This window comes from Gopherus evgoodei, chromosome 1, assembly GCF_007399415.2.
Source record: "Gopherus evgoodei ecotype Sinaloan lineage chromosome 1, rGopEvg1_v1.p, whole genome shotgun sequence".
Taxonomy (NCBI): Eukaryota; Metazoa; Chordata; order Testudines; family Testudinidae; genus Gopherus; species Gopherus evgoodei.
The window spans coordinates 45,743,745-45,768,354 of NC_044322.1; the positions used below are offsets into that span (position 1 = coordinate 45,743,745).

General features: G+C 41.8%; 1 protein-coding gene across 6 annotated transcripts in view; it reads right to left on the reverse strand.

Annotated features, from left to right (window-relative positions):
• The window catches only part of STARD13 (StAR related lipid transfer domain containing 13), a 521,076-nt gene that overhangs the window by 164,410 nt on the left and 332,056 nt on the right, over positions 1 to 24,610 (reverse strand). For 2 of the 6 annotated variants that reach the window (XM_030563218.1, XM_030563211.1), the window contains exon 1: positions 15,045 to 15,319. The exons of the other annotated variants lie outside the window; for them this stretch is intronic. In XM_030563218.1, coding sequence (XP_030419078.1) covers positions 15,045 to 15,213 — 169 coding nt within the window. In that variant the 5' untranslated portion in view covers positions 15,214 to 15,319. Of the gene's footprint in view, positions 1 to 15,044; positions 15,320 to 24,610 lie in introns of those variants that run through there. 6 annotated transcript variants of the gene reach the window in all.

Below are 24,610 nucleotides of genomic sequence, written 5' to 3' on the forward strand. Positions count from 1 at the left end.
TAATTCCTTTTGAGGGGTGAGCATAGGCACCTATTGGCTAGCTTTGGCAGCTTCCTACTCAGATTCCTGGCATTAGTGAATCCCATTCTGAGGTTCCTGATTCTCTCCAGGCACCGTATAGTGTGGGTGGGTACCTAAGTGAGGGAAGTGGGTTCTACTACATGACAGGGCACCTAAACATCAGGAGTTGTGATGCTAAGTTCCCTTTGTGTATCTAGCCCTAAATGTTCATCATCTGCTATTTCCTGAAGGAGAAAGATGTAACCCTTCTATGTCCTTCACAACAACTTTCTACAAAGGGAGCTCCACGGATTCCTGATGGCTTGTACGTCATCTGAATTTGTAAAGCAATTTTCCTTTTCCTTCCTCAAGAAGAATCTGGACTGAAATAATTCGAAAAGATTCTTGTTAATTACATGACTATTAGGAGATACAACATACTCTAATTATTTCAAAAAGTCTCAGAACCAGAGGTCCAACATGATCTTGCTTTAAGTGAAAGGGAGTTTTGCCCTCAACTTCAATGGAAGAAGGATTGGGCCTCTGCGGGCTTTAGGTAATGTGAATTCAGTCAACTCAGACTCCGAATATACATCAAAGTAACGAAAGACTTTTTCACTAATCAATATCACTCCGAAACAAAACTTATTACTGAATTTACTCAGTAACATTTGGAAGCTCATGAAGACAAGTTGCATTGGATTTTGAAAACTTCCCCCAAAAGATTTAAGTATTTAAAAATTACTTAATGGTAAGAGACATTTCCTTTTCTTGCTGAAATATTAATGTTTAAATTCTGAGACCTTTGGGGCAGGGACTCTCCGTAGTCTGTGTTTTCTATAGCATTGTTGTCACTTACATAACAACAACGTCACAAAAATGGGTTGAAAAAGAACAGGTCTCCCTGAGGAACGTTGCTTATAGCACTTGTCCTAAAAGGCAGAGATAGAACACACATCTTTGCTTTTTGTTCACCGTGGATTATTAATGCTGTACCAGAGAAAGTGCTGCACGCCTGGGTGGTACTAGAGATTGGCTTGCTAAGGAAAGGGAGATCTGGGAAATTAGAAACTCCCTTGCCTTAAAGGGCCAAGCCCCTGAGCCACCAGGGCTGGTAGCACCTGCTCTTAAAGGGCCCAGATTGCTCAGGTAAAAATGCTATCTGATAATTAAATTGCTGAAAACTGACTCTTACTCCATTTTTCACTTCACTATTAAGTTATCTACAATAGAAAGAAAAAAAACCCAGTAAAGAGTTCCATCCTGCAATGTGCTAAAGACCATCCAAGAGTCACTTAGTGCTCTCAAATCCCACTGGCTTCAATGGAAGTTGAGGGTTCTTAGCACCTTGCATGGTTGGGCAAGTCTTTAGAACAGAAGTGCTTTGTACTTTGCAGATCAGGAACTTTCAGTGAGGCAGCAAAGTTTAGTGTCAGAGTGCATCCTAGCCTACTTACAATGTGCATCCTTGGCACCTTTCCCAACCACATGTTGTATTCCACATCTGTATCTGCAAAGGAGCTAATATATTTGTGTTTTTCTAAAATTATATATATATATATATATAATATATATTAGCTCCTTTGCAGATACAGATGTGGAATACAACATATTAGCTCCTTTGCAGATACAGATATGGAATACAACATGTGGTTGGGAAAGGTTACAAGGATGCACATTGTAAGTAGGCTAGGATGCACTCTGACACTAAACTTTGCTGCCTCACTGAAAGTTCCTGATCTGCAAAGTACAAAGCACACTTTATATAAATATAAAAAACCAAGATTTTCAAACCTGTGTGTTGGCCAATAGTAAAAGTGCCTTGATTTTTTAAGAGGTGATAAGCACTCAAACCTCTCAGTGACTTCAATGGGAATTGTGGGTGCTCAGGATCTCTGTGTATCATCCTTCTTATTTAGATACTTAATGGGGTTTTAGATTTAGAACATTCAAGTCCCACATTTTAACCAATATTTTATCAAGTGGCAGCAGTCCCATCAGAATTGGGCATTCCTTATATGTGACTTTACTTTGGCATAGGGCTGTCGATTAAATCACAATACACTCACGCAATTAACTCAAAAAAATGAATCCTGATTAATTTTTTTAATCATGATTAATCAGTTTTAATCTCATTGTTAAACAATAGAATACCAATTTAAATTTATTAAATATATTGGATGTTTTTCTATATTTTCATATATATAGTATTGTGTTGTAACTGAAATCAAAGTGTATATTATTTTTATTACTAATATCTGCACTGTAAAAGAAATAGTATTTTTCAATTCACCTCATACAAATACTGTAGAACAATCTCTTTCTTGTGAAAATGCAATTTACAAATGTAGATTTTTTTTTGTTACGTAACTGCACTAAAAACAAAATAATGTAAAACTTCAGAGCCTACAAATCCACACAGTCCTACTTCTTGTTCAGCCAATCACTAAGACAAATACGTTTGTTTACATTTACAGGAGATAATGCTGCCCTCTTTTTATTTAAAACATCACCAGAAAGCGAGAACAGGCATTTGCATGTCTGTCATAAACAGATAGCTAAGGGTTAATGTCTCTTTCACTTGGAAAGGGGTAACAAACAACACCTGACCAGAGGACCAATCAGGAAACAAGACTTTTTCAAATCTGGGTGGAGGGAAGTTTTGGGTGTGAGTCCTTTTTTCTTGGTCTGTTCTCTTTCTCAGCTCTGAGAGTGACCACAGGAATCTCCAGGCTTTCTAATCTTCTGTTTCCAAGTTGTAAGTACAAGGATAGGAAGACAATAGGTTTATATTGTTTTTTTTTTGTATTTACATCTGTGTAGTTGCTGGAGTGTATTCTTTTTGGATAAGGCTGTTTATTCATTTTTCTTTTAAGCAATTGACCCTGTATATTGTCACCTTGATACAGAGACCCTTTTATGTCCTTTTTCATTCTTTTTATATAAAGCTTTCTTTTTAAGACCTGCTTGAGTGTTTTTCACTGGTTAAGGTTAAAAAACGAAGGGAGGGGGAAAATCTCTTTGTTAGATTTACTAAGCCTGACTTTGCATACCCTCTGGGTGAAGGGGGAGAGAGATTAGATCTCTCGGTACTTGTGTTTCAAGGACTTGAAGCAGGGAGTATCCTAGGGTCCCCAAGGCGGGGAAATCTGGGAGGAGGTAAAGAGAGTGGAATCCCTTTGTTTAGATTCACGGAGCTGGAATCTGTATATCTCTCCAGGAACCCAGGGAGGGAACACCTGGAGGGGAGGAGGGGGAAGGGAAATGGTTTATTCCTCTTTGTTGTGAGACTCAAAGAATCTGAGTCTTGGGGTCCCCCCGGGAAGGTTTTGGGGAGACCAGAGTGAGCCAGACACTCTAATCTTCTGGCTGGTGGCAGCAATATCCGATCTAAGCTGGTAATTAAGCTTTGGAGGTCTCATGCTAGGTTCTCATGATCTGAACTCTAAGGTTCAGATCTGAGTAGGAGAGTTATGACAATGTCATCTTCGTAGCTGGCATTGCAAGGTATTTATGTGCCAGATATGCTAAACATTTGTATGCCCCTTTATGCTTCAGCCACCATTCCAGGGGACATGCTTCCATGCTGATGACACTCGTTAAAAAAAATGCATTAATTAAATTTGTGACTGAACTCCTTGGGGGAGAATTGTATGTTTCCTGCTCTGTTTTACATACATTCTTTTATATATTTCATGTTATAGCAATCTCAGATGACGACCCAGCCCATGTTGGTCATTTTAAGAACACTTTCACTGCAGATTTCACAAAACGCAAAGAAGGTACCAATGTGAGATTTCTAAAGATAGCTACAGCACCTGATCCAAGGTTTATGAATCTGAAGTGAATCCAAAATCTGAGAGGGACGAGGTGTGAAGCATGCTTTCAGAAATCTTAAAAGTGCAACACTCCAGTGCGGAAAACACAGAACCCGAACCAACAAAAAAGAAAATCAACCTTCTGCTAGTGGCATCTGACTCAGATAATGAAAATGAACATGTGTTGGTCTGCGCTGCTTTGGATTGTTATCAAGCAGAACCCATCATCAGCATGGACGCATGTCCTCTGGAATGGTGGTTGAAGCATGAAGGGACATATGAATCTTTACCGCATCCGGCACATAAATCTCTTACGACACTGGCTACAACAATGCCATAAGAATGCTTGTTCTCACTTTCAGGTGACATTATAAACAAGAAGCGGGCAGCATTATCTCCCGTAAATGTAAAGAAAACTTGTTTGTCTTAGTGATGGCTGAACAAGAAGTAGAACTGAGTGCTCTTGCAGGTTCTGAAGTTTTCCATTGTTTTATTTTTGAATGCAGTTTTTTTGCACATAATTCTACATTTGTAAGTTCAACTTTCACAATAGCACTGCAGTTCTTGTATTATGTGAATTGAAAAATACTATTTCCTTCGGGCTTTTTTTATTTTATTTTTACAGTGCAAATACTTGTAATCAAAAATAAATATAAAGTGAGCACTGTACATTTTGTATTCTGTGTTGTAACTGAAATCAGTATATCTGAAAATGTAGAAAACATACAAAAATATTTAAATAAGTGCTATTCTATTACTGTTTGTTAGTGCAATTAATCGCATGATTAATTTTTTTTAATCGCTTGACAGCCCTACTTTGAAGTCTCAAATTTCATGCCTAAATTCAGCCTCTCTTTTAGGTCCTGTGATTTTCACTCTGAAGTTTGCTGATGTGAATTTTTAGTATAACCTCTTCCTTGTTGGCTTCTGTCTCCCATCTCTTACCACCCTCATACATCCAAAATCCAGCTGCCAAGATTAGCTCTTCTTTTTCCTCTGCTCTGGCCTTGTCTCTCCCTTCTTGAAGCTCTCCTTGCTTCCTAAAACCCATCTAGCTCCCTACATCATAACCATGTCTCTTTTTTCTGTCCATTCCAGACTTTTGTCATATCTGCAGTGGCTTCCCAAGAAAAGCACCAAGCTGCCAAGTTCTCCTTGAAAAGACCCCTAAAATCTCATCTATTCCATGAAGTATTCAGCTATAATGGCCAGTCAACAGTCTGCATTTATTAATGACTGCACTCATTGAGTCTCCAGAAGCTGACGGACTGATGAAAATGTGGATTTCCACCTCGTATGGGCAACATCCCCAGGAGACAGATTGTGTAAGGCAACATTAATCTGATTTTAATATAGCTACTTTGATTTTCACCAGCTGAAGATCTGGCCCAAAGTGTAAGGTGACGAGTCCTGTGTTAGGCTCCAACCAATCCACAAGCTAGGAAGTCAGCACGTGACTCCCAGACCAAGGCATACAAGGCCCACAGGAGGAACAGCAGTTCAGTCTGTTCAGTGTCACTCCAGGGCTTGGAACTCTCTCCTGCCTGATTGTGGCAACAGTCTCCAAGGGTCTTAACCTGCTCCAGCTCTGCTCCAGTCCTGCTCCAACCCCACTCCGACCCCGTCCTGGACACTTTATTCCTGCTCTGACCACTAGGCATGACTGCTCCAGCTACAACCACTAGGCCTGACCATCTCCATCCCAGTTTCTGTCACAAAGTGCATATGTGGATGGCAGGAGTGGAAGGAAAGTTGCTGGAGGCCTGGAGAGAAACCCTCAGACTCAGAAGAGACAAGGAGTTCCACAGAGCTGGCAATCCCAGTATGTAAAGAGGGACAGACAAGTGCAGCTTAACTGCACTATTCTCCAAGACCCCCGTTTTGGACAGTAAAAGCCACACCACCACCTCCAAGGAGACTTCCTGCCTTTGAGGGGACAGCGCAACATTCTATTGTAAGGATAACTTCACTAAAAAAGGAAGAGAGAGAGACACAAAAATGAAGACAACAACAGGTCCTGGGGTAAACTCAAAGATCCCCACTTGTGTCACCCCTTCTTTCAAACTCCTAAGCCACTCTCTAATACGGTGATTTAGAAATGGACATGACATAAATAAAATAAAATAATAAGTAGCATGTTTCTATAAATTCAAAACATATTATTATGGAGCCAAAAAATCATACATCTTTTGGTACAATGGTGCTCAGTGTGATGATGAGTCATATACAGATCTTCCTCCCACAGAATGTTCCATAGAAACTGAGAGCAGCTAGCCTCAAAGGTGTGTAATTTCTAGCTCTTTAAATGATGACTAATGGACATTATTATGATTTATTCCTTTCTTTTATTTAATTATACAAGATTCAAGTAAGTTACAGGACTGAATCCTTCTTTCGCAGAGGGCTTAAACAGAATGGATGGCAAAATGCTATTTTTCAAACCGTCAGTCGCCACACTGGGCACACAATAATGATTTTGACATACTGAATTTTATATACGTAAAACTAAGCTTTCCCCCTAAATGCTCCTAAATTCTCTGAAACATGCTGCCTCTTTTTCTGTAGTTTCAAGACATTCTAGCTCAACATGGTTGTAAAAAAGAAAAGTAACAAGAATAATATTGTAGCCCATATATTAGTGACGCTGGCTTTAATGATTCACTCTGTGCTGTAGGCAAGTACAACTGACCTGGGATCAGAGGGGGAAAGGGAAGGGAGGGAAATGCAACAGTTCCTTTGAATAGAAGTGTACCGGTCTACAAATTTTTAACAAAACAAAACAAAACCAATGAGGTTTCATTCAACAGGAAAGGGCCTGGAACTGCCCATATTCACCTATTTGTAGGTGTGTGAATTAGAAATGTAGCAATTGCTACACATTGTATCAGATCCACGGTCCCTCTAGCCCAGTATCGTGTCTCTGACAGTGATAGTACCAGATGTTCAGAGAAAGGTGCAACAAACAACACAATGGACATTTATAGAACAACCTACCCATAGGAGAAGTTTCCTTCTACTCCTTTTAGTTACTAGCTGGCCTATGCTCTATGGCATGAGGATTTATATCCCTTCTAAAAATTGTTTTATACTATCTGATGTAACTGTGGATGCCTTTTTCATTAGCTGCATAAATACCTATATGAATCTAAAAATCTAACAACTAATATTACATAATGGAAGTAAGATAAAAGACTTACTGCAGCGAAGATGCTATCAACAACTTTCAGATATTAGATGTCAAGCCAAACTTAACTCCTTAACTAAGGCTTTATTGCCCAGAAAGGAAAATGATCTCTCACTGCAACATAAAACTGCAGGTTTTTTTAATTATCATTTTGGGTGCTCAGGGTACATATACTGCACTTCATTTCCAAGGATTTATGTATAAATAAGGATGAAATTAGCTTGAGCTTATTAGACTACAACATTAAAGTGTCTCTTGGTAACAAAAATGACAGTTTCTCTTAATTAATGATGGTATCCTTGAGTGCGATTTCTAATTTTACTTCTATTGTATAGAATTTTATATGCCCCACTAACTTATAACTTGTTTTAAATTTTAATCTTAAAATAAAAATATTATCAGAATGATTCACTTATTCAGCATATATATTTCACTTACTGTACCATATGTTGCTTTTAATAATGGTGGCTCAAAGAATAACAGTAGTGTGAATTTCAAAATTAGAAATCTTCTTAATGACTCATCGAGATATAGACCAGATAACTGCTAATATACATAATTTTTTTCAAAATAAAAATGTCTTACATTAGTCAGTCAGACCTTGAGTAAATTCCTGGATCTGTTAAAGTCATTGGCAAAACTCCCATTGAGTTCAATAAGGCCAAGATTTCATCTCCTGTTTTAATCTGAATCAAAGAGCAAAACTAAAGACTGACACTTGATGTATGTTCATAGATTCCAATGCCAAAAGGGACCATTGTGATCATCTAGTCTGATCTCCTGCACAACACAGGCCATAAAATTTTAATTTCCACATCAAACCTATAACGTCTGGGTGAGATAGGGCATATCTCTATCTAATTATTTTCTATCTTGGGAATTTCTTGGCAATTTGACAATTCTCACTATTCACATTACTATGCAGTGCAGGTAGTGACACCAGTTAAGGTTTCTCAACACTTCGTACTGTATGGCCTTATTTTCAATTGCTTATAATTTTGGGTGGAATTCGATGTCAGATGTCTGCTGCAGACTGAATCTTTTTGAGAAAGTTTCAGTTAAGTGGTTCAGCCATTTCTGAGAACACATTTAGGTAACAATGTTTTGCTGTGTTAAAAAGATTCTTACAATCATTTAATTGAAATGTTCTATTGCCTCCATACTTTGGAGATGGGACTGAAAATTTGGCAGGAGATGCTCTGGTGTCAAGATGTGAAACCCAAACTAGTTCATGTTTTAAGTCTCTAAAAGTTCTCCATTTGCACACGCTCAGTAGACACTTGGTGTTCAGCAGCTAAATATTTCAAAGATTCCATCTGCACTGAGCATCCTCCAGCCCCTCATAGCTTCTAGGCATGCTCCAGCCTGGGGCTAGAAGGGCTAAGCAGAACTTTTCCCATAAGTGCTCCTCCCACTAACTGAGGGCTGCTGTGGGTATGTCTACATTGCACTGAAAACCCAGGCTCAGACTCAAGTTTAAGCCCAACCCTCCCCCCCCCCCCGATGCCACACACCATCCACACACAAATCTTTCTGACTCAGATCAGCAAGCCCTAAGGACTCAGGCCCGTAGACCTACCCAGGGGATTGAGCTCAAGTCTCGCTGTGGCTCAGGTCCAAGCCCTGTCATTTCTCAGTGTGGGTGCAGCACAAGCCATAAACCAGAGTAAGGAGGTCTGCACAGTGTAGTGTGGATGCATTAGCGTGGCTGTCAGAGCTGAGTCCAGCAATTGTAATTCCAGATTTACAATGCAGTGGGGATGCACAAGCACCAACTCCACAAGCACGAGTCCCATAGACCCGGGTTTACAGTGCACTGTTGATACAAACTGTGGTGCCAAGCACCAGAACTGAGAGCAGGGAGACTCTCTCTCCCATGCTTTCAATGCTCCTGCTGCAGGCACCCAGACAGTGAGGAGGAGAAAGCAGCCAGATTGGAATACAGAAGGGTGACAAGAGGGGTGCGTGAAGGGGAAGAGAAGTTGCAGGAACCAGAGGAGGAGCAGAGAGGGAGGCGAACATGAACTGAGTGGGTTGGGGACTGGACAGGAGCAGAAGGAGGGGGGTGAAGTGTGTGTGTGTGTGGAGGGGGGTTGGATAACAGCAGAGAAGGAAGAGGAAGAGGCCAGGGTGAGAGAAGAGGAGGAGGAGAACAGGATGGTGATGGGTGGTTCAATAAGAGAAGAATGGGACAGAGAAAGGCTTGTGACAAAGGGGCAGAAGGGTCTATCACCTCTACAGCATAGTCCCCTACAGAACCTGGAATTCAACCCACAAGTCCTCAGTCTTACCATTCTTCTGCTGTCAGCAAATAGCTGCTAAACCTACTGGCAAAGTGTGTCTCATCCTCCCTCTAGTGACTGGGCACACAGATGACAATACCTTAACACTGCTACCAGTTACTCCATTTGTCCAGGTGGTGGAGGTCTACGCTGTGAATCGAAAGGTCTCAATCCCAACAGTGATCCAAATTGGGAGTAAATATGGCTCCACATGACAGATTTTCTGTTTTCAATTAAAATATGACACTGAAACAACTAAGTTAAAAGAATGCTAAGGTGCAAAGTTAAGCATTCAAAAGTTAGGAAATGTTAGAATTAAGTTGCCTGTAAAGCCTTAATTTGGTTCCCTTGTAAATATGGATTATAATACAGTTTTTAGTTACATGATAATATATATTTTCCACAGAATCACAGCTTCATTCAGTTATTCAATATTTCTTTTTATTGCCCACATTCAATGTGTGGCCCGAGACCTTATTTTATGCACACTATACAAACCCTGAAGTGAATACAAAACACAACACGGGGATGAATGAAGGCTACACAGGCAACCTTAATTCTGGCATTTCCTAATTTTTCAGTGCTTGACTTTGCAACCTTATCAAAAAAACTATGCTAAAAGAACGTCGAATTATAATACTGTATTATATTTTGCTGTGGCAGTTCAAGATAATGAATCTTCCCCATATGTCAACAATATCAATGCCACAAAAATGAAGTGTAGCCACAGAGTACAGGAAGGAGCTGGAGAAGAGCAAAACATTGTGTTAACCTTACCTAGAACAACAAGATTTCAGACAGGAAACCTGGAGTCATTAATCCTACTGTTCCCATAAAGCAGACAACCACAAGTGTATTTAGACGACACTGACAATTTGTTAAAGTTTCATACTGAGTCTTACAGTGTATGACATTTTATAATCATTTGCACAGTGTTGCAATGTAATGTTGCTTTCAAAATGAGATCACTCTTACGAAAGATTTTCTTATGCCACCCCAGGCCATTGAAATCATTAGAACTACTCATGGAGTAAGGTATTACTCATTGTAGGTAAAAATATTATTACTCTTTATATTGACCTAAACATGTAGTCCAAGGTCCAGATTCAATCTGCAGATATATGTGGACAGATATCACTGATAGGAGCGCATGGCTGCTTGAGGGCAGAATTTGACCCTAAATTTCTAACTCTATCTATATTATCTCTGGCCATTCAATACTTTTGACTTCATATTTCCAGTGTGTGACCTTAATTTTATTCATTCTGTTTGACATATTGTTCTGTTTTTAACTTTCTATTGTGCACTGGCTTTAGTGAAAGGCTCTGAAATCATGACAATTTTCTGACTCTCCTCATTTGTGTTATTGACAGCCACCACCTTATTTACTTTAAAGAGAACATGAGTAATCATTAATGAATTCTCACACAGTTACAGCATACTCAGTTTGAATAAATACTCCAAACCAAACAAGCTATACCCTGTTGCTTTATGCCAAAGCATGCTTTCCCTTCAGCATGGAAAGTAACAGAGTTATATGGGAAAATAAATCATCAACACATTACACTTTGAAAAAGCTGACTTAATATCAGGCAGATCATCACTATTCTCACTCTCAGGCCACCACCATAATCTGTCTCAAGGAGTTGGTGGTGAAAACAAACCAGATATCTGGGATTTGTAAAGTATAATCTAATTAAAATGACACTCCAATTTGTTTGATTTCCCTTGTGGTAGAATTATTAAGTGGGTTAATTCTTGGGAATAATTCATATTGTTTATTTTAAACTAACACCTTAAAGAAAATACAAAGAAATGCTTCTGCACCAGGCCTGTCTTTAAAAGGTGAAGAAAAACTGCACCACGCAATGTCATGGCAGCAAGGATGCAGTAACCTAATGTGGACTTCTCCAAACAGTAATTCAGCATCATGTACCAAAGTGCATGTTTTAATGAGAGATGGATCAAGCATATGAAATTATTATTTTTATAACACAACATTAGTGCTTGGGTTCATATCCTGTAATGAGAGCTCGGAGTGCTCCCTATACTGCTCTATAAATAATTTCTTGAACTACTGAAAACTTGACTTAAAGAAACATCCTAGATCTGAAATGCACAGTGTTTACTAATGCAAGGTCAAGCTTTGTTTATCATCCAAGAACTGAAAGATACATGAACAAGAACTAGACAGTATATACTCAAAGAGGCCCCAGTGCAGCATACTGCTTACACCTGTGCTTAAGTCTATCTTCATTCAGCAAAGCATGTAAGCGAAAAGTCTGAAATCAATGGCAGTAAAGCACGTGTTTAAGTGCTTTGCTGAACTGGGGCCACAGTAAGCAACTTATGACTTCCATTTTGCATCATCATCTCCTGATCTGCTTTCAGATACTCTCCTGTTAAACTATCCTGTGGAACTTCACTATTTAATCATCATCAGTAGGGTGAAATTCTACAGCAAAAGGCCTCAAAATAGGACTTAAGCGGTGCACAGTCTTTGCGCAGGATCTCCACACAGCAGTGAATCTCATCCTTAATTATTTGTGAGCAAGAAGAATGACCAGAGTGCTGGACAATGCAAAAAAAATTCAGACAGTCCTGGCTTCCAGCTGCTTACTGTCTAAACGAAATAGACAGAGAGAGTGAAATCCTGACCCCTGCTGAAGTCAATGGATCTTTTATCAGTGATTTTAATGGAGCCAAGATTTCACCTAGAATATATACAGAAACCTAGAAGAGGGAGAGGTATAACAGCTAGACTTGGTTTTGTTCACATTCTTAATAAAATGATTTGTACCGACATGATTGTCTCAGTTCTTGAGAGCACTGCAGAAGAAGTGAGTCTGTAGGAGGGACTGAACTGAAGAGAAGACACTTGCGGTAAGAACGTATTTGAGTTTCAAAGTGGTTAACATCCCGCTCTTGGATTCTCTACAGAGTGAATAGCTGGCCTGCAGTTTGGATAGTCAGCTTGGCTATAGCGACATTTCTGGCCAATAGAAGTATACGTCTCAAGATCCCTCCAGACATGTAAATATGCTCCTAATCATTGAAACCATAGAGTCTAAAATGATTTGTAGGGAATATGAGGATAGGTATTTGCATGCATATAACCTGGCGTACACATACCAGCCTATTCTCACTCTGCATGTGCACATAAATTCATTATTGATAATGAGAGTTATACTTATCCAACCAAGGAATATATACTCTGAATCCTATACATAAAAGACTGGAGGTGAGAAGTAATAAATTCCTAGTAATCCAATATGTAGATCTGACTCTCTAATAATATATGTATAAATTAGTAGTTAATTGTAACATTTAACATCAAAACATGGTAGAAAAATGAATTCTCACAGCTCGCTGTGAAGAAGATAAACAGTTAAATGTTATCCCCATTTTATAGATGGGGGAAATGAGGGAGAGTGGTTAAATGAATTGTCCAGTGCCACCCAGTGAATAAATTGTAGATACAGGATTAGAATTCAAAGTTCCAGCCCATGACTTAACTACTAGACATGCTGCCTCTCTATCTATATAGATATTTATGGCCTAAATTTTCAAAAGTGAGGAGTGATTTGGGGTGCCTCAGTTTTTGGGTGACCAACCTGACAATTCACCCACGAAAGCTCATGCTTCAATACGTCTGTTAGTCTATAAGGTGCCACAGGACTCTGCTGCTTTTACAGATCCAGACTAACACAGCTACCCCTCTGAAACTCGACAATGACTCCTTAAAAGGACCTCATTTCAGAGGGTGGGTGCTCAGCACTTCCTACAAATCAGGTCCCTTGTTAAGTGTCCCATGTTAGCTACCCAAAAATGGAGGCACTCAAAATCACGTGTTTGAAAAGGTAGACCATTATTATATGTATTTATTTAGGCATACATTGCTATCTTAGCACATACTCTAGGCACAAATATAGGTTTAGAGGAGGAAAGTCATACAGTCAGAGAGGCAGATAAGAGTGCCTTGTTAAATAATTTTGTCTGTAGCCCAGGAGTGCTGGAACAATTTGTACAGCGGGGGTATTGAGAGCCACTGAACCAAACTGTAAACCCTGTATATGATGCAAACCACTTCAAGCCAGGGAATGCAGAAGCACCCCCAGCACCCCTAGTATCAGCACCTATGCTGTAGTCACTTCCTGAAAATTAAGCTGCTTCTAATACTGTGCCACACGTATTCTCAAATAAACCCAAAGGAAGAAAAATTGCCTGTTCTTTGCATCAATCAAGATTGAGGGTATATGGAATGACATAATATCCTTCCTGATATCAGAGCTGCAGTTAGGGCCAGTATCCTTCAAACATTACCAAGTCTGAAACTCTGTTGCATACAACAGAGTTTCCTAATTGCCACAGAAACAATCTCTTTCATCGAACGCTGGGCAATGAAACATGTATTGTTCCTTTATAAATACAATAAGGGTTTCATAATTGTATCCTTGACCTTTTTCCAGAGTTCCACAACCACTGATATGGAAAACATTTGAAAGCGACAAATTAAATTGGCCACTCCATTTAACTGCTCATATGCAGAAACTCACATCAACGTTTACATTATATTCTTGGGATTGAGAGTAAGTAATGTTAGAGTAATACAGAGTAACTAACACTACTATGTCTGTTTTTAGTTAAGGGAGTGCAATACACCTCTACCCCAATATAACATAACCTGATATAACATGAATTCGAATATAGCACAGTAAAGCAGCGCTCTGGTGGGGTACGGATGTGCACTCCGGCGGATCAAAGCAAGTTTGATATAATGCGGTTTCATCTATAACGCAGTAAGGTTTTTTGGCTCCCGAGGACAGCGTTATATCGCGGTAGAGGTGTACCTTGGGTATAAACTAGACAGGAATTGCATGAGAACATGTTATCTTCCAGATTTTTTCACCCATATGAAAAATACATGGCATTCTCTTTTTGTATGAATGTAGGTCCACATCTGATTTGGAAAATGAAAAGCTTCAGTGATATACTATATACTGATCTTCCGTTTAACCTAGAAAAATTAACAGAGGTGGCTTTTAAATTTATGTTTTTCACATCTGTTCTAGGGAGTTTTGGAAGATGATTTCTTTTAAAATGCACACAGGCCAAGGGATTTGTTTTGAGGCTGATATGTATATATTTAGCCCTGACACTGTGCATTCTAAGGAAGGTGTAGTGGTTGCTGAATAAATATATATATAAACAGTGACAAAAAGACAAGTCAGCAATTATCTTCAAGGACATGTGACAGAAGTTCTATAATTCTTTGACAATCACATGAGTTTTTCCTAAAGAGTCTTATCAGAGCAGCCCTTTTCCAACCCTCTTGTAGTCTCAAATAGTTTTGTAAAATTGATCATTTACACAATACATAGTATGTTTTACATGTATAGGTTTTACATGCAGCAGAATTATACACAGCCTGGTGTCATGACATTCAAGCAATCAGACAAAAGGAATTTCATATTTGCCCACATTTAATCATAAACTTCTAGGTAACTTAAGGCAATATAGTTAAGTCACTGATCACACACTGTTGTGAATCTTTATGCTCCTTGTATGTGAATATAAAAAAAATTACCTAGCAGTAGAACGCTGTCATTGACTGTTTTAAATTGAGTCTGTTAGACTCAGTTCAGAGTACAGAAATGTAAACACTGAAATTTCAAATATTAACTAAAGTTTTTAGTATGCAGAAGCTGACCTGCAGACATTATACTAACAGTTAGAAGCCAGTTAGAGCCAGTAACTCACCTTGCTGAATTTTAGTTAGTAGCTGATGGCGTGCAAGAATCCTACTCATCCTGTATGGAGAGCGTCTCATAGTCTGATCAAATCGTAAGTACATCTCTTGGCTCTCAGGTGACATGGAATTTAGATAGTAACAGCCTGAGCCTGAAGTCCTGGACATCTGCCTAAACATCTCTGACCCTTTAAAATCACTGCTACGGTCCCCTGTATAGTTATTCCAGATTCTAATGAGTGTAATAAAAAAAAAGAGCCAATAAGCCCAAGAAAGCTGGAAAGAGCAAGTGCTTTAAAAAGAAAAAGGAGTGGCAAAAGCTACAACTCTGGATTCCAGCTCCCCTCACATGATCTAGAAGGGCCAATCAGCCAAAAGTAAAAAATGTGAAAGTACACAGTCTGCCTTACAGAGGAAAGTGAAGTCTGTTCAGGCATTTCCAATCCCACACAAGGTTGAAGGCAAATACAAATGGCATGCTTCTGAGCTGACTAAGCATTGAAGAGCTGTGATAGGAGAGTTTGAAAAAACAAAACACACCATCTAGGAACACCTATTTTAGGCTGCAAAATTCCTTAGCATGCAGAGCTGTGGAAAACCGCATCCTCCACCACTCTCTGCCACAAAGCTGTCTACTCATTTCTTCAGAAGATGCACATGCTAATTTACTTAACATCATACCACACAGTTTGCTAGAAAAAGAAGTTTAGGATGGGCTGTCTAATCCAAACAACCACCTAGTACAACCAGCACCAGAGCAAATGAAATCCTTCCAATGAAAACATCATTTAGCAGCAATCACACAGCAGAAGTTAATAGACTTGTAATAATCCCTAAAATCAATGTTACTGAGAAGTGGCTATCAAGTGAGGAGAAATGTTTCGTCCTTTTGGTTCCCCAGACGAGTATTTTTTTGTTTGATGCATACATGGGTACATTGTTTTTCAGATATTCTTAAAAAACAGCCATTTGCTTTTGCAAAGTATCACATTCCCTCTGTGTTTAATTACATGGAAGCAGAGTGCTGCCATTTGTTGTTAGCATCTGGATAACAAGTCTGAGTAATTCAAAAAACAGTATGCCTTGTGGTATATGGAATGGGTTAGCCTGTGTGCCAGTTAATGTGTATAACATCTGTAAATATCAATGATATGGTTCACTACCTACCATAAGGGATAGCTCATTTCTAAAGGAGCAGAATCATTAACATGGATTTTTGTGATCATGACAGTTTCCAGCATGTGCACTGCTAATGCACAGGGAGCAGCTTCACAGAATTGGAGAGCAATTTCACTGAACCGCAGAAATTAGAAAAGGAAAAGGCCTATAAACAGCTCATTTTGTCCATCCCTCTAAATTTGTTCATTGAGGTTGCAATTCACCTAAGAGCAGGAGGGCTATGGAAAGCCCTAGATGCTGTAGAACTATTATATTTACACAGCATGAAGCGAAGGCATCTCTGATGTCAGCATGCAGGTGTGCTCTGCATTACCTGCACACCACACAGTTGATTCTGTACCAGTTTTAAATAGGCCACTATGGAGGCTGTATCTGCACTTACACGGTCTGAATGGCCAGGACCATCCAAGTATGAGGTGCACAAGGAGGTTAGCTCTCATTCCCGCTCCTGTGGATTCTTTCACCTCAACCCCTACATAGTTACTCACCCCTACATAGTTACTGAGATTTTTGGGGCAGCGGTAGCATGTGTTGCCACTGAATGAATGTCACCCCAAATTATTCACTAATTCTCATGCTGTACAGTAGATTCTAGAGGATAGCTCAGTGGTTTGAGCATTGGCCTGCTAAACCCAGGATTGTGAGCTCAATCCTTGAGGGGGCCATTTAGGGATCTGGGGCAAAAATCTGTCTGGGGTTTGGTCCTGCTTGAGCAGGGGGTTGGACTAGATGACTTCCTGATGTCCCTTTCAACCCTGACATTCTATGAACTATGACTGTTTTTGGCAGTTATAATTTATTGATATTTTGTATTTTATTAATACTTGACCTAGGGTTACCATGCAGGAATAGGCGTTTGAGCAGCTGGGTCCTTGGATTGCCTGGAGCTGGGAACACTGCAGACATTGAAACCAGTGTCTTAGAAGTGAAAGACCCCAAGACCCATTACCAATATCTGGAGTTGTCTGTACAGTCCCATATTTGCTGCATTCCTTCTCTGTTTTCATGAAGGACTGAGGAATCTCTAGAGAGTCACAGAGAAGACTAGACATTCAATTAGAAAAAAAAATTGCACTTGGGAATAGGCCTGGGTAGATTTTACTCTTTCGCATCCAAAGAAAGGGAACCACTTTTCCTTGTCATGTGGAGTTCAGAGGAGCAAGAAGGGCTCAGTTGCAGCTGGGTGAGACATCAATGCTTAGCTCTCCTTTAACTCGGCCAGTTTCCCTAGCTAGGTAGAGTTATGGTCCCAGTCAGTCTTCTATCTTTTCACAGCAGAAAACCCTGGATAATAAAATTTCTGAATACTCTTGAATATCAGCAATATTCATGCTATTTACCCAAAGTGATATCACTGCTTGCTGGAAGAGTTATTATTTGATTAGTCCATCCCTGCAGTATAGTCTAGTTTGTATTTGTCTTCCCTTTTTATTCTCAGTATGTTTATGTTGCATTTATTAAAAAAAAAAAGTTCTTTCTTTTAGCCATATATTACTTATGCAACTTTATAGATGTTAACCACAGAGCCTTATGTAGCCTACTGGATAAAATTGCTATACATTATATTTCAAAACATGCAGTTCAAATCCCACAGGAATTTTCAATTTTCATTAAAATGTGGAGAACCTTTTTCCATCAGTGTGATTATAACTCATTTCTCATGAATTTTCCAAGGACAAAAAAGAGTTTAACAAAAAATGTAAACCATAAAAAAAAACAATCCACAACAGTTCAGCCCTATGCCAATGTGTAACAACTAGGAAACAACCTCACTTAGGACTCTGTCATGATGAGCCCAGCTGTGCACCTACACAGGGGAGTAAGGAACTATAACAAGCCCCTGTCCTTCCCTGTAGGCTACCCACAGCACCAGAACCCGGATAGCAGGGAAAGCAGCTGCAGTCAGACTGCCGCTTCCCACCTAGGGTTGCCAACTTTCTAATAGCACAAAACCAAACAGCCCTGCCCCAGCCCCTTCCCCGAGCCCCTGCCTCTTCTCCAAGGCCCCATTTCCTCCATACCCCCTCTCTCTGTCACTCACTCTCCTTCACTCTCACTTGCTGGGGCAGGTGATTGCGTGTGGGGGGGGGGGTTTTGAGGGCTTGATTAAAGGTGCAGGCTCCGGGGTGCGGGAGTAGGCTTTGGGTTGGGGCAGGGGGTGCAGGCTCTGGGTGGGGCCAGAAATGAGGGGTTCAGGGTGTGCGAGAGGTCTGGGGGTGTGGGCTCTGGGGTGAGGCCAGGGATGAGGGGTCTGGAGTGTAGGAGGGGGCTCAGGACCAGGGCAAGGGTGTGTGTTGGTGGGTGCGGGATCCCAGCAGCACTTACCACGGCTCCCAGACAGCAGCCACCAGGTCCCTGCAGCACCTAAGCACATGAGCGGCCAGGGATGTTCCGCGCACTGCCCTCACACCTGCAGACTCTGTCCTGCAGCTCCCATTGGTTGTGGTTCCCAGCCAATGGGAGCTGCAGAGTTGGCACTCGGGGCAGGGGCAGCATAGAGCCTGCATGTACCTAGGGGCCTCAAGGACCTGGCGGCCACTTCCGGGAGCTGCGCGGAGCTAGGGCAGGCAGGGAGCCTGCCTTAGCCCCCAACCGGACTTTTACCAGCCCAGTCGGCGATGCTGACCAGAGCCAACAGGGTCCCTTTTTGACTGGGCGTTCCAGTCAAAAACCAGACACCTGGCAACCCTACTCAGACTACATTGTATGGTTACAATCCAGTCCTTAAACAGTGGTCCCACTAAAGAAGAAACAATCAAGAGTTAGTTGCCCCTCCAGTGTTCTGTTTAGAGTGCTTCCATTTATGAGCACTAGAAGAGCAAAACTTGTTGTAACTGTGTGCCATTTAATGTGACCATCAGCTCATGTGTATATTTTTGTATAAATGCAAAGAGCACCCTGAACCACAGATCCTCTAGATCAGGGGTGGGCAAACTATGGCCTGTAGGCTGGATCTGACCCCTCAGCGGTTTGGATCCAGCCCATGGCATTATCACCCCCATGGCGCTGCAGGCCCTGCTCCAGGAGCTGGGAACCACGGCCAATGGGAGCATTGGGGGACCATAGGCACCAACTTCCTTCCGCTCCGGTGGGTGCCCACCCCACCTTTCCTGCCCCTGACCCCGCCCCGACTCCATCCTTCCTCTGCCCCTGCCCCCATCCCCAAAGTCCCCACCCTCACTCCGCCCCCTCCCTGCCCCTGTTGGGTCCCTTCCCCAAATCCCCGCCCCGGCCCTACTTCTTCCCTGAGCACGCTGCATTCCTCCTCCTCCGCCCTCCCTCCCTGCACCAAGAATTAGCTGTTTCGCAGCACAAGTGCTGAGGGGGGGGGAGAAGCAAGACAGCGGTGCAGGCAGAGACAAGCTGGAGCAGGGGGGCGGGGAGCTGCTGGTGGGTGCTGAGCACCCACCAATTTTTTTCTGGAGCACCCACGGAGTCGGCACCTATGCAGGAGAGGTACCCACAGGTGAAGGCAGCACGAGGATCCCTGTGCTCCCCCTCCCCCAGGGGCCACAGGGATGTGGTGCTGGTCACTTCCTGGAGCTGGAGTGGAAGCAGGGGAGGGGGAGGGAGCAGGGACAGGGCGGGCAGGCAGGCAGCCTGCCCTGGCACGCGCCGCTGCCACCCCGTAGCTGCTCCAGGTAAGCCCACACCCCGAACCTCTCCTGCACCACAACTCCCTGCCCTGAGCCCCCTGCCTGCACCCCAACCCCCTACTGCACCCCACACCCCTCCTGCACCCCAACCCCCTGCTGCACCTCACACCCCTCTTGTTCTATTCCCAGCTCTGCCACTGGGTCATAGGATAGGTTGCTGAGCTCTCTTTGTCTCAGTTTTTTCCCGTCTGTACAATGGGGATTTTTTTCATAGAACAACTGAAAATGCAAAACTGAAAAATTTCAGCCAAAACTTGAAATATTTCAATTTGGAAATGCCATGACAGTACACTGTGGGAACTATCATTTGGTTGCCTCATGTCCAAGTTCTCCTTATGTGATGAGCGCCACAAGTGGACTACAGCTCCCAGGATGAATACTTGGGTTTGACAACACTGTAGTTATTTGGAAGATCACAAGGGAGACTCGCTTAAACATCTGTCTAAGGACTGCATGGTGTTTCTAATGTGCTTATCACAATACCTAAGCACAGTACCTAAGCACTAAGTGACAAAGCCACATTATGGTTTGCCCCATACTGAAAGATGGGTGTTCTTTGCATGTGTGCATGCATAACTAAAGAGCAGTCATCAACAGCATTGGAAATCTGCCTCTATTTTGTTCAGCACAGGATTCTGTAATGGGGTGAAGAGCACATCACGCAATATACTGTAGAAACTCAATTATATTTGATTAAAGCGTCCACTTACAATCAGCCTGAGCACACTGTTAGTGTAAGATTATAAACCAGTTTCTGTTCTGTAGCTCCCACTGGCCTTAGAATGCTGATGCTTAACATGAGACAAGATTATAGTATTCCCAGTCTTTCCAGCGTGAGATAGGAGTATGGTGCCGTAGGTGGCAGAAGTTCTTTTAACATGGAATTTAATTAATGGTTCACACACAATAAATGAATAACCATGTGATCTTACTGCTGCAACCGCTTTTCCCCTCAATTATTACTTACATTGAGATTTATGTCACACCTAAAATTAAATCATAACTATGGTTTCTCTTAATTTTAAAGCATTAATACCACAAGAACCACATTGTCTCCATGTCAAATTACCCACACAGATGTTATTAACATGCAATCATAAACAAGCTGGAAACTCCAGAACTCCACTTTCAAGTCACTGAAGACATGCACACTTTTGCTCTTAGTTTGTTGCTCTTTGTATAGTTCTATTTGTAGTAGGCATTTGAGTTGTGAGATTTTAGTCATACACCTCTACCCCAATAGAACACTGTCCTTGGGAACCAAAAAACCTTACCACATTATAGGTGAAACCGTGTTATATCGAACTTGCTTTAATCCACCACAGCGCGCAGCCCTGCCCCCCCCAGAGCGCTGCTTTACACCTTATATCCGAATTTGTGTTATATTGGGTCGCGTTATATCAGGGTAGAGGTGTATCTAGTACCTGGCACTCATCTTATAAGCATCTCTTTTTTAAATAAAGCTACAAGCTAGTTTATAAAGCACCAGAAAGCAGCAACCTTTTTCAAATTCAGATCACATTTTTGCAGGAAATAAATGAACCCCTAAACCATAGCTGCATTTGTGACTAGTGCCCCCAATTTGATAACCTAGGCAGCTACCTGTTTAAACCTTGCCCATGTAAATTCCGCATTTACAACCAGAAACAATTCGTTGCTTAATGTTTACTGTTTGAACAGTAAGATTATAACCTTTTGAGAGCTGAGCTAGGATTAATGCAGGCTGGAAGTTAGTTTATACTTGGCAAAAAGCAGTGGGAACCCTGCAGCAGCCAGAAACTTTTCGCTCTGACTAACTGCAGCTTCCAACCTCTTCATCAGGCTGTTCTCTCTCTCGTCCCCTTTCCCCCACTTTTCTGTGAGCTTTTATTGGGGCGGGGGAGGACAGGAGGTGGCAGAAATAATTTATTAAGGATTTAAATACAGCTGAGAGGTAAAGAAGTCACATCTGCATAGCACTGCAACAGAGTACTGTCTAACTGGAAAGCACAATACTGATGTGTTTTGGAGGCAAGGCAACTGCTGTGTAAACTATCTGATAGGGAGTTTGTAAAATAAATACTGCTGTGCAAGGCCGTTTTTCTCTGCATGAAAATGAGGCCTCTTAGACACGATTAAGTAACCTCAAATCAGCCAAAGAGGCTTCTGAATCACACAGTACTTCTCCTCTCCCCTCCAGTCCTAACAGAGGATTATCCATTTGTATTTTAAGAACCTCATGTTTAAAGGCTAATATTGCTATAAAACATAGTCCTGATTAGAAGAACATTAATGCCCTGGACAAACCATAGAAAGGAGCTCTAATGCAAGCAGGGAATTTAAGTGAGATGAGAACTGGCCTACGGGTGATGTGTTTATAGACTCAACAGGCAGTTGGGGGAGGGAAGAATGGCAATCAACTGATTTGACTCATTTCATCAGCTCCCTGTCACATGCCCTAAAGCCCACAAGAGAACAAAAGAAATTACTCAGTTTATACCAATAATGGGACATGTAAAGCGCCAAGCTTACCAGCCCATACATGCCAAAACCACCACCTAGAAATGAGTATATTGCTAGGCCATAAAAGATAATCACCCTGGGCCCCATTGTGGTTTGCAGCAATACCCCATAGCCAAGGGTGTGCGCAGAGGGAACACCGGCCAACTCCCAACCATGCAGTCTCACAACCACACCCTCCTTGTGTAGTACCCCCAGCATCACCAGTTAACTCTGCTGGCTGGTGCATGGGGGTATGGATTTTCTAGTCCCTGTGTACTCCCTGGGGAAATGGAAGGGAGCAATCCCTGCAGTCTAGTGCTTGAAGTTACACAGATGTTTAAGTCTTTGCTGAATCAGAGTCTAACTACTGAATTAGACATTTTGGGCTGATCCTGTTAAGTGCTGAACACGCTGGCCCTGATAAGGATATATGTGACCAAGTAGATATACGTGGAGTCCTGAACATTTTGTTTGAAAACCATTAAAGCTCACATTGCTATAATACTGCTTTAAAAATAAACCTACTGCCACTTCCTAGCAAAAGTTCACATGGTGAGAAGTAATTTTTGCCATGAAATTTGTGAACAATTTGGAAATAGCCTTTTAAAATAACATTAGTGATTTTAAGGATTAGATGGTTCCAATAGATTATAAATGGGATACAGTCCTTTTCAGCTGCCACCCCAGCTCAAAGGAGGTCCCACTTGGAAGGGAATGGGGATTCACATCATAAATCCCATCATCACATTGTCCCTAATTGGCACCCTTGTTAACAATATCAGAGGCATCCAGGATTGAACAGTATGAAGACAGAGATAAACTCTGTCTCCTAGACTTGATTACTCCAGGGCAAGGTTTAGCAGAAGTAATAAATAGTACAAAAGCTATTCATTAATATTTGTTTTGATTTACAAGCAAATCCCAATAGAAGTTTTTGCAACTCTTGCAAATTCACTTTCCACAAACATTCAAGTGCTCAGCTTTAGTAGTAAATGCTTGTGAGAAATGAACTGTTAGCTCCAATATTGGCAGAAAGTAAACTTAAAATAGACTAACTAACCAACAGTGTGAATTGTGAATCTTGAAATTCACATTATAATATTTAGTACAAAATCTGTATTGCTCTTGTATCAGATGGGTAGCCATGTTAGTCTGGATCTGCAAAAGCAGCAAAGAGTCCTGTGCACCTTATAGACTAACAGACGTATTGGAGCATGAGCTTTCGTGGGTGAATACTCACTTCATCGGATGCAACTTATGCTTGTATGTTTGTTGCATAAGCAACCCAATCAGAGAACTAAAACAATACCAGGTGACTTATATGACTACAAAGAGTGAACTAATCTCGTTATCTCCAGCCTGATTCTTGCTTGCATATATATACCTGCCTCTGGAAATTTTCACATGCCTCCTGACTTCCTGATTAGCCTGACAGCCCTGTCAATCAGGCAAAAGAGGCTGAGGCTGACCTGGAGCATTGGCCTCTCCCCAGTCTTTTAGTGCTGGGAGCTAGCCAACCAAAACACCCCCACTGAATGTTAGTAAGGGGGCAACAGTCTCCTTACATATGCAACCCCGCTGATTTTGAACCACACCCTCATGAACACCTGTGCCAACCCACTTACAGCTAACAGGTGGCACTAGAAGCATAATCTGGAGCCAGTAGGTGGCAGAGATGTCGCTGAGGGCACACTTGGCCTGTAGGAACTCTGGCCCACATGCACAAAGGTACTTATGCGCCTAAGCCCCCGATTCAGTACTAGGTTTACAATGGTGCCAATGGTGCTGTGGCATCAGGCCCACACTCAGAAGGGGCCCTGGCACCTGAATGATGGCCCCACTCCCCATTCTGCCCATAGTCTGCCCCAAGGCCCCACCCCTGCTTGGCCTCTTCCCCCTGAGGCCCTGCCTGCACTCTGCCCCAAGGTCCTATCTACTGCTCGCTTCTCTCCACCCGCTTCCCCCATGTGAGTGGCAGGCAGAACCTCAGGGGGAAGAGGCTGAGCAGGGGTGGGGCCTCAGGACAGATGGAGCGGAGGGAAGGGCACACAAAATATGAATCTGGCTCTGCCCAGATGTAGGTGCCTAAATCCACTTTTTAGGCCCCACTGTGAGACACAAGACTCCTGCTCAACTGCTGCCTATCCCTGTAGTCATCTAAATTCACTCGATACCCAAGTTTGTGCAACAAAAGTTGCCTAGGTGCCTATGTTACTGCCTCTTGGCATATGCACATCTGCCTCCCTCTCGGTTCCTGGGCA